Below are 11,825 nucleotides of genomic sequence, written 5' to 3'. Positions count from 1 at the left end.
AAATAAAAAAATAATCTCTTTTATTGTAAATTTTAATATATCAAGTAAAATTGGAAAGTGACTGTGAAATTTTGGGAAAAATGGACTTTTTTTTTATTTTTTATATCAGATATATATTAAATGTAGGGTAATATATTTGGTTTAGATACAATTTTGTAGAACTCGTTGTATTAATGTTTTCCGTTCGTTAGACAAGACTTTAGAGTTTTTGGCGGTTATGTTGATGCCATTTGGGTATCTTATATCCTCATAGTTGACTTGAGTGTGAATGGCGAGGCTTATATTCCCACAACACGGTCTTGTATGCAGAAATTTGAATCATTCATTTTTACAGCATCTTGATGAGTATCTTAAAAGTGGACTTTCAGATAGTACCAAACAACCAATAACTACTGATTCGTTCTGAGACAATTTAAATCATATTTTTCTATATACATTTCGGATTCATATGTCTTGTTTAAAATTTGAGATTTTAACTTAGTTTAGTTTAAACAATATTTTATTCAAATAAATTGAATTGGATTGGGCAACAGGCATAGCCTATGTAAGCCCTCTCCACAAGATTTTAACTACCTTATAATTAAGGCAATTGAAAGTTGACTTTACAGTTTAGGTTGTTTTTTACAAGCCACTTTGCTTTTTTGCCTTGTTAATTTCTTTTTTCTTTAAACTTTTGTTTGGAAGATACCTTTAAAAGGTCCATTACAAGTATTTCGGTATCACACATATTTTTAGCATATAACTTGCATCGAATGGCATAGTTATCAAAGGTACCAGGATTATAATTTTGTACTCCAGACGCGCGTTTCGTCTACATCAGTACTCATCAGTGACGCTCATATCAAAATATTTATAAAGCCAAACAATTATAAAGTTGAAAAGCATTGAGGATACAAAATTCCAAAAAGTTGTGCCAAATACGGCTTAGGAAATCTATGCCTGGAATAAAAAAATCCTTAGTTTTTCGAAAAATTTTAACTTTTGTTAACAGGAAATTTATAAAAAAAATTACCACATTATTGATATTCGTCAACACCGAAGTGTTGACTACTGAGCTGGTGATACCCTCGGGGACGAAACGTCCACCAGCAGTGGCATCGACCCAGTGGTGTAAATAGTTATCAAATGTACCAGGATTATAATTTTGTACGCCAGACGCGCGTTTCGTCTACATAAGACTTATCAGTGACGCTCATATCAAAATATTATAAAACCAAACAATTACAAAGTTGAAGAGCATTGAGGATCCAAAATTCCAAAAAGTTGTGCCAAATAGAGCTAAGGAAATCTATGCCTGGAATAATTTAAGCATATAACTTGCATCGAATGGCATAAACCGTTTCAAATAAAAAGAGAGCAGATTTATAATATATTATTCTTGTACCGACTTGTGGCCCCTGGCTGAATTGTTAGGGTCTGATTACAGGCTTCTTCGAGGAAAATTAAATCCACTTAAATTCCAAATTTATTTAGTGTTTTTATTTAAGATAACAATATGTTTTAAGTGTTAGTTATTTAAGCACTGTTTGGAAGTAACATCAACGGATAAAACCGTCCAACTCGCTTGTCATTTATCTCTCTTCTGTTTCCAAATCCACGTTTATCCCAGAAACCTCTTTTTTGCTTGTCGCCATACCCACGTTTCGTTAAAATTAGGCCACCAGTACGTGCGTCCCGAGATAATTTATCTGGTCCTATCAATCCTAATAGACAAATACTGGGATACTGTTCACACACTTTGTCTTGTAATGATTTCTCAGATATTACCTCTGACCTTTTATCACCATAACCTCTTTTATCCCAAAATCCTCTTTTATCATCGTAATCACCTCCAAGCATGTTGCGTGATGATGCAAACTCAAAAATGTTTTCTTTCGGCATTGTTTTTGTTTGCTCTTCTGTAAATGCACTATATACAGCAGGCATGATACATATCAGCCCCGTTATCACAGCAATCATATTTGGTATCATCTCGGCCTTTTCAACCTGAAACAAAAAATATAGCAAACGAATAATCACTACAAAAATCTACTAGCTTATTATAAAATGTTCATTGTAGCTAAAACACTTTCGGTTAAAAATGTATGATAGGACAGTTATGCGTGTTCCTGCTGTCTTAAAGTGAGCAAGTTAGAGTTCTTTATGCACGTGTAGGTATAAACTCAATAGTCCGTTTAAATAGAATTAAAATAAAATAAAACATAAAATGAAGCCTATATGCTTTTTTAAATTCATCTCTGCTGTTAAACTAAAGAGTATTTTTTTCTTCTTCAAAATATGGTTCCCTCAAGACAGATATTTATTTACAATACTTTGAGTTCTTGGTTACACCATTTAACTAAGGCAACGATAGTATACACTACAAACCATTAGAAGTCTGAAATGGCCTACTGATTTTTACTCGACCAGTCTGAATTCGTCTGAGATTTACTTGATAATACTCGACTGTATTCTGAGCCATACTTAACAGTCTGAATGTGTACTTTACCAGTACTTAACCATTTAATACTAGTCTGAACCGTACTTGACCTAGTCTGAACCATACTCGACCTAGCCTGAACCGTACTCGACCGAGTCAGAACCATACTCGACCAAGTCTTAACCAACCAAGACCTATTCTTTGTATATATCAACTGAATTTTATTAATTTAGGATTTTTTTTAATAAAAATGAACAACTTGAAATTAAAAATGTATTTGATAAAGAATTGAAATTATAATTTCACAATAATCAATCAAAATATAACTTTAACACAATATTAATCAATACTTACGCAATAAAATATATCAATTTTTATAATATAAATAGAACAAGCTGATCAAATAATCTAACAAAAAAATTGTGACTAACAAAGGACTATTATTTTTAATATCTATTCAAAATTTTATGAATATTTCGGAAGTATTTTTGGTAACTTGACTATTTTCACCATTAACTTAAGCCTAGTATAGATTTAGTTGATTTGAATTAATAATACAGTGAATGTTTTTTGTATTAATATATGAATAAAATAGTATATAAAAAATCTTAATGAATTTAAAAAAATAGAGCTTAACTGTTTTCTTTTATTAAACCGAGAATTTAATGTAATCATGATAACATAATTTCCATAGCAATCCTTAATAACCTTTTTCAAAAAGGAAATGTATTCCAAAGTAACAGTAAAAATTTATTTCAATTGATTTAAGTATTGTTTTTGACAAATTAACATGGCATACATAAAGCACTTTAATATGTTCTAATTGCCTCAGTACACGTAAAAAGAAAGCCCTATTTTCTTAAATTCGTGTGTAACTTTATCTAGTACACACATGTATATTCGAAAGACCTTGTTATTTAACTTAAACAGGATGTTGCAATTTGGAATCAATGTTATTCAGAGTTTAATACCTCTGACCAGGTGTGATCTTATTTATTAGTTTGCCCCCAAGCAGAGGTTATTCTTTATATTTCACCACTTATCATTAAAACAATTGTATTTATTTATTTAATTTTATTCCTTTTTTGATATAAGTTATATATAATATTTTTTTTTCGTCCTAAATATAATGATATATTTCTAATATGAGGTTAAATTTTTTATAAATTTTGTTGGCTGTTTTATACGCAAATTAAAAAGAAATTTATTTTAACAGTTAGAAAAGTAGAGCTTTTTTGGTCTAGTATGGTTCAGACTGGTCGAGTACTGTTGAGACCTTTGGTAAAGTATGGTTTAGACTGGAAAAATAGGTCGAGTATATGTCGAGAATGGGGGGTTAAGACTGTTTCAGACTGGTCGTGTAATAGTTCAGACTATTTTCAACGGCAAAGATAAGGGTCAAGTACGATTCAGTACAGTCAAGTACGGTTTTGACTGGGGTCGAGTAATGTCAAGTAAAAGTCAGACCAATTCAGACTGGTCGAGTAAAAATCAGACCATTCGAGTACAGTTATAGGCCATTTCAGACTTGTGATACCAGTGTTCAAAAGTCATAAATCGATTAAGAGAAAACAAATCCAGATTACAAATCAAAACAGAGGGAAAAACCGTCAACTATAAGAGGTAAATCAAGGTACAACAGGAACACCGAAACGCCAACACAAATAGAAACGAATTATTTGATTACAAATGCCATATTCCTGACCTGGTACAAGACATTTTAAGACGCAATGGAGGGTCGAATCTGATTTAATGGCTAGCCAAATCTACCGCTTTTTGACAATGTTAAAAATATCGCGTAATCTCTACGTGACAGAATTGCAGCACAAACACACGCAAGAGCATTCCTAACATAGAAACGCACAATAAGATACTATTATTTAACCTATTTAATTGTTATCTGTATTCTGTCATATTTGTCATATTTGTATATACCTTGTTTTATGCTAAAGCGATGTTGTTGCTAATGCAATAAAGATTCATTCATTCATTCACTACTTACTTTTAATAGTACAGGTCGCATTTCACAATTACATCAAATGCACTTAAATTAAGTCCGGGTATCTATGATGAATGGAAATGAATATGTATATATAAAACTTCTCATACCTATTTAATTGAATGTGCTCTTATTCGGGAAAATGGATTTTTTTCTATAAACTTTTAAAGTATTTATTCATTTGTCATTCTTGTCATGAAATATATATATACATTGTTGTTTTAAATGTAAGTTTTTACGAAGACAGTCTGGGAGAACTGCTTTATCTCAAATTTAGAATATAACAACAAATCCGCCTCGTGAATGAATATCCTAATTGTGTAACTACATAATGGCTTGAGCAAACGACCGTATAAGCTTAGCATTATTTTAAAAATTAAACGGAACACATCTAGCAAAAAGGTATACAATGACACACAGACTTATTATACCATCAGACTGGGGCTTTTAAAATTTTAATGGAATGTTAGTATATGATATGGGTTTAGCTAATCGTTGAATGACGCTGTTCATATGTTTGTCATTAAACTTTGATGGATAGCTTTCTCATCATTTCCCTAATTAAATGTGCTGGTGTTAAGAGTGATATAATGTTAGCCTCGTACTAAACCAACTCGCAGAGTGTTTACGTGCTAGCTAACAAGATCAACAAGATCAGTAGAATGCAAGTACTGACACGCTATTGCACTAAACCATATTTCTAAGGCTGCGAAAAGACAAATATCTACCTTACGCCTGAATGTGACATGGCTGACGATAAAGGATGTTTTGGACAACACAACCGTTGTTGTCTCAGCATCCACTATCAAAAGTTTATATCTGCTTCACAGTCCAAGACATAAGTCCCATCATCGGTATTTTATAATAGATGATCGATATAAGATATGGTATGAGTAACAATGCAACAACTCTCAATCCAATTAAAAGTGTATATAATTTATGTGTCTAAGTATGGACTTCAACACGGAGCCTTGGCTCACACCAAACAGCAAACTATGAAGAGCCCCAAAAAAGACTAGAGTAAAATAATTCAAACAGGAAAACCAACGGTCTAAGATATATAAAAAACGAGAAACAAGAAGCACTTATGAACTTCATCAACAAATGATAACCATTCAACAACAGAATTATTGTCATACTAAATTAATTTATTATATGTAGTAAGATGGGAAAATTAAACAAAAGACCATAAAAATAACGACGGATCATTAACTTGGGAGGTACTAGTCCAGATTTTCTTCATTGTTAAAAAGATGCAGTAGACTTTTAGGATAACGCACATATATCTATATAAAAACGCTTACACAATACGATTAATAATTTCTTTCAGAAACAAAGTGCTCGGACAAAGAATAGTATATGTATAACAAAAAGAAGACACTACATACAATTAAACTGTTAAATATTTTTTTCAGAGTTTAAGAAAAAAAAATCAAATGCATGTCTGTAAAAAAAATACATTTTCAAATATAGAATTGTTAGTTTCCATACATAAAAAAATAATTATCGAATCTTTAAATTAGAAATGTAAATTTTATTTGCTTACCTGGCTGAATGTTTGAAACAAGTGAATTCTGTAAAATCAGTTTCTTTCAGATATATATACCACTCCTTTCACCTACGTGACAGACAAATATCTATCGTTCACATGAGCTAATTACAAGATTATCTCACGAAATGTTCTGACTGTTAATAAGGTTAAACTTATTAAAGTAATTGAAAAAGTCAAGGAATGCATGCTGAGATCGATATTCGTAGATCTTCCCTTTTAATCTGATGTCTTAGTTTTAATAAGGGTATGTCATTCAAAGTCTCCAAAAATCACGTGGGCTATGGTCCTGGATTAATTAAGTGCGTATGTAGGTATCAGACAATGAGAAAAACGGCACTTTTTGTCCTCGTTCAGTTATTAGAACTTGAATACAACTATTTCAGTTAGTTCGATCTCTTAAAATGTATTTCAGTACTTTTATTTTAAAATTATAGCGACTGTCAAGTAAACCAGCCATATTGCTTTTATTCTAGCCTTTGTGGCAAAGTAACTGTACTAGAAGAATTGAGTAAAACCACTGCTATCGGACTTTAATTCTAAGTACTCAGGCAAATCAACAATATTGGTCCGACATTGTAAAATTCGAAAGCTTACCGTGTGACAACATTCCATTTGTTATAACTCATCGTCATTTATATTTGACGAACTTTAAATCCTGTGATTTTCAAGGTAATCAAATTTTTGGCAATCACCAGTTGTACAGGACTATTAATTTTCACAGTAGCAACGATAATGTGCATTGCTATTTGAAAACGAAACACAATTTATTATCTGTTTGACGTTATATTATTATTATATTATACGTATATATTAGTAGAATTTACAAACATGTGGACAAATAATTTTGTTTAATTATCTACAACATCATTATTTACATGAATCCCCCTTTTAAAACCGTATCTTTATAAGTATTCAGGGGTTGTCGATTTGGTTCATAAGTGTTTCTCGCTATTTATATACTAGAATAAACCGTTGGTTTTCCCGTTCGAATGGTTTTACATTCGTCATTTTTCGGGCCCTTTGTCGCTTGCAGTTCGGTGTAAGTAATGATACATTCCTGATGTTACATATAGTACAATGTATTACATAACAACATACAATCTTTTTTTTTTGCATTTCTTTTCCAGATTTTTTAAAAACGAATAAATTAATAAATTTCTAGCATTACATGTCATGTTGTGTTGTTACATTATTTTTGTCAGGTGAGGGTGAAGGTTGGTACCTATTAAAACATTTACACCCGCTGCAATTGTTGTCAGGGTCCTGATGTTCAGTAGTTGTCGTTTGTTAATGTGGTTCATATATAAGTGTTTCTCGTTTCTATTTTTATCATTTGTAGGGTCATCTATAACTTGCAGTTCGGTGTTAGCCAAGGATCCGTGTTGAAGACCGTACTTTTACCTTCCATACGCTTACAAATTTTGACTTGGATGTAGAGTTGAAATCATTGGCACTCATACCACATTTTCTTATATCTATGTACAGGTCTTTTGTTTATTTATTTTCCAAACGCTATTTAATTTGATTTGTTTATCCAGTTATTTTGTTCTCATTGGAGTGTTGCAATGAGGTTATATCAAAAAGATATTGCAAATGCGCTTTCGTGACATTTCCCATTAAATAGTATTTATATTAGATAACATCAAACAGTGTTACAGATATATTTGAAACAAAGTCTCAATTTATAAGAATTGGAATTTTCGCCAACGTTCTACACGAAATAGTCTAATAATAAAAAGTTTTGACTGATTAGCGCCATTTTAACAGCTATATGTTTGTTCTTGGCATCACCAATATCTTCTAAATGTGCAATTAATTAGCCTGTATGGTAACACCAAACACTCATTATGTTCTATCTATTTGAGACATTTGCAATGGAATAGTAGTCAAAGACGTACTAGAATCATGATAATAATTCAATGATCTTAAATACAGAAAAGCATGTAAATGGTATTAAAGGTCACTGCTTTATATTTTAGTTAATAGTATTTTGTAATGAATCGTCAATAGAGTTTATTTTTTCTTTACACACATGTATTAATTAGCCTTTTACTTCCCGATGACTAAGTCATTGCTAATATAAAAGGGAAATATTTTGCTTAACCAATTAACATAAAATTTTAGTAAAATATTTAAATATTGTAGAATAACAGATTTAAAGAATATTTTAAATGGAGCAAGAAGGAGGGAAACAAAATCACTTTTTAAAATTTACTAATACACTGCGTTACATCGGTACCGTTTGAACATGGAAGTATTTAATTTTGTCACAGTATAAGATCTATAATACTAATATCTAAATGACAAAATAATTGAAAGTATTTCCTCATGTGTTTACACAGTTTCCGGATTATTTGTGTTTTTATATTTGAAAATAAATTTATTCTTGCAATACATACGAAATCACTGGATGTGTACGATCTTGCACTACACGACGGGTGTTACTAGTGGGACAGAAACTGCTTTTAAAACTCTTTTCAAATGCACGTCTGGTCACCACGGAATTAAAAAAAAAATAGTTTTATAATCCTGGTACCTTTGATAACTGTTGATGCAACTGTGATTTTTTTTTCTCACGAAAATTTGCATACAAGCTATTTTTCATCTTGTAAACTCAAATTTGCAATAAAAAGTGTACCTTCATGTGCTTGCTTTAAGAGATAAGTTAGGTCGAAAGTTGAGACGTTCACTCAAAATTTCTTTTTTACATGTCTGCTTCTTTGGTTGATTGATTGATTGTTGCTGAACGTCTTGTGGCAAATATTTCATGCATGGTCAGGACGAGAACAAGTAAACAATAAATACAATAGGTAGGTCTCGTAATAGAGGCCATCCGGGATGATGGTCTGGGAAATTTGGACTGCCACTAGAAAATGAGGGTAGAATGGTTAGGGACAGAAATTTTGCATTGCAACAGGACACATACGGACCCCTCAAAGATTTTTTGCAAGGGTTCTTAACGTGAACAGAGCGTGACACTCTCTTTACACGAGGCATCGGATTTAACGTCCCCATTCTGACCGGACGTGGCTGCAAACTTTTAATTTTTAAATTCTGCATAGCCAAACGGACGCCCAACTTTGGCAAGCATTTTACTGGCAGTCGAAAGAGTGACCATATTTCGTTTCCGGCCCAGTCACCCTTGTGTGTTTTTTTTTTATAGACATACTTTACTTTTTTTGCTTCAAAAGAGTAAATTCTTTGGAAATAAGTGTTGTTGTTGTTCTAATTTTCAGTATTTGTGCGTCACATTTTTCATCTATAAGCGTCTTTTAGTTTTCTATTATATTGGTCATGGTAGTTGTTTTTCTTTTGTCCTTTAGGCGATTTGGAATAATTGCCGGTTAAACAACAATCCAATGAAGACTAAATGACAATGATATAAACAACAACCGGTCACTGTACAACCTTCAAAATTGAATAGAGAAACAAATTATTTTGAGAGGAACCAATGACAACTCCATGCTCCTACACCAATTTCGGGGTAGGTACAAAAAGACAATGTTGGGTTAAACTTATTTGTGAGCGAACAATCTTTCCAAAGACCTTGAACGCTCCTGTAACAGTCCAACTTAAGTTGTACTTTCATTTTAAACAATATTTTTTTTTTATATTGATTATGACTGTAGAATTAACAGATGACGTTAATTTTGTTACAATGGTTAAGAGTCAAAAAGAGGAAATCTACAAATTTGCCATAATATTCAGCAAAATTGATAATTTAACCGTAAGAATTTCTTCTTTGGCTCGGCATTACTAGTCCTTTTTCAACTGTCGATTTGTGTTTCCCATTGGGAACTATAAGTGTTAAGCTAGTATGACCCGAAAGATCCATTCGAGCTTTTGTTATCTCTTGGCATCCGTCATCCGTGTTTATTCTGACATAAATTTAAAAAAAACCTCTGAATATGTAGTTTGAGAGACATTGACAAAAACAGCAATAAAAAAAGACCTTTGAATGAACGAGCACTGAATTTTCATGTAATTCTTTAAAGGAGGTATAATTGCTTTTAAATCTATATAGAATATAAATCTCACATGAAGAAAAATCCAGAAAAGAGATTCGCGCGCATGACATTTATAACTTGTCAGTTTCCATTTTTAAACCACTTTGTTTTGTCATTGTGGTCTTTTATTAAAAATTAGACTTAATATACAGTAAAAATTTATTATATTCGATTGATTGATTGTTGGTGTTCTAACGCCTCTTTTTAGCGCCACTTTGGGGCTATTTCGTGGCGGTAAGTTTTTATTGGTGAAGGAAGCCAGAGTGCCCAAAGAAAAACAACCGACATAAGTCACATTCGATAGAAAAACTGATAATCAGAGTCAATTAAGGTTTAAGACTCCTTCTGTAGCCATGTGAATTACAAAATTTTCCAACTGCAATAGTATCAAAACAGTAAAAACAATAAATAATTGATATGGGCCATTTCGTACATATACCAAAGGGAAACTAAGTGCAAAGCATTATTATTTATTGTTTCATAAGATTTGACAGAAAAGGTGGATATTGTGGCAAATAAAACTAAGATTTTTGTAAAAAATTCAGACTTTAAAATAGATTTTTGCTATACATTTTTTTAACATAGATTGTCACATGTTTTTCTATGATGTTCAAGCATTTATTGTTTACAAAAAGTCCTAAACAACCTTGAACTCTAAATACCGTATGCTGAGACACATAAAGTCGATCGCACCCTAGAACGTGTACTTGAATTGGTTCTTATTTCTATCTGCTTTACCCAATATCTAATTTGATGGACTTGTTTTAAGAATATCATTGTTAGCACTGCATGCAACAATCCTCTATATATCAAGCAAAGCATAACCAAATATGAGAGTGCAAGGGGAAAGGGCTGTGGATTTTCTATAAAATTTCCATATATTTATAAATTGATTCAACGCGGGTACATATTCCTTACGATGAGAGTCGAGTGCACCCGCACGGGCGAATTTGGAACTCTCAACATCAGTATTGACTGGCTAATAATACAGTAGCAGAACTCAAATAGACCACTTGATCCGTGAAAAATGTGGCCATCATTATTTGTATTTCCCCTTTTGGTCTTATATGTCTGCATGTGCTCGGGCAGATACACATCATTGTCGATCGATTTTATTTGGCATTGAACGTCCAACAAGAAGACATACGAGATGTACGCTTACAATGTAAAAAGTTTTACCTGTATTTTCTCACAAAATATTTTTTTTTTTGTAACAGACCGAAGGCGGAGCTCTACATAAAGTTGCAATGGTTTTTATGCGCGGTACGAGCCTAACACGAAGTATCAAATTTAGGTAACCATTCGTACCTGTCGTGGCTGTGTATTTATACATCCCGCACACACAACTATACAATAACAAAAACGTCAACGTGTTGAAAGCGGTCACTAAACAGAAGAAATGCAGATATTATACCATAAGTTTTACCGCTGCACGAGAGTAGTCTAGTAATGATCATACTTTCATTTCACAGTCGTTTTTTGTCTTCAAAATTGGGAATTACAATTAAGTTTAGAATTTAGATAGTCACATACAGTTTGAGGCAATGATAAACATGTTGGCGGGCGCCGTAGATTCAGATTTTATACGATGTTTAACTGCCTTTAAATTCTATTAAAAGACGTAATTTTAAAGGAGTTTTGATGATGTGAAGAAAAAAATTCCAATATATATGAAAGTCATTAATACCAATTTCCATTTCAAACAACTGTAAAATGATCGACTAATTGATTAGGCAAGTAAGGTCACGTAGATAACTTTTATAAGACAGAAAAAACACCCAGTGACATTTATTTATTTTAGACTAATATTAATTTCGACAAGATACAAACAAGAAATACCAGTAGGAA

The 11,825-nt window shown here is 32.1% G+C and overlaps 1 protein-coding gene across 1 annotated transcript; it reads right to left on the bottom strand.

Annotated features, from left to right (window-relative positions):
* Positions 1-1,452: 1,452 nt before the first annotated feature.
* LOC134705067 (uncharacterized) lies at positions 1,453-6,177 on the bottom strand. Its single transcript, XM_063563835.1, has 2 exons — positions 5,965-6,177; positions 1,453-1,986 (listed from the first exon to the last, which is right to left on the bottom strand). The coding sequence occupies exon 2, from the start codon at positions 1,969-1,971 to the stop codon at positions 1,516-1,518; it is 456 nt and encodes a 151-aa protein (XP_063419905.1). The 5' UTR covers positions 1,972-1,986; positions 5,965-6,177; the 3' UTR covers positions 1,453-1,515.
* Between the last annotated feature and the right edge of the window lie 5,648 nt (positions 6,178-11,825).

Source organism: Mytilus trossulus, chromosome 2, assembly GCF_036588685.1.
Source record: "Mytilus trossulus isolate FHL-02 chromosome 2, PNRI_Mtr1.1.1.hap1, whole genome shotgun sequence".
NCBI lineage: Eukaryota > Metazoa > Mollusca > Bivalvia > Mytilida > Mytilidae > Mytilus > Mytilus trossulus.
This window is presented reverse-complemented; position numbering and strand designations above follow the sequence as displayed.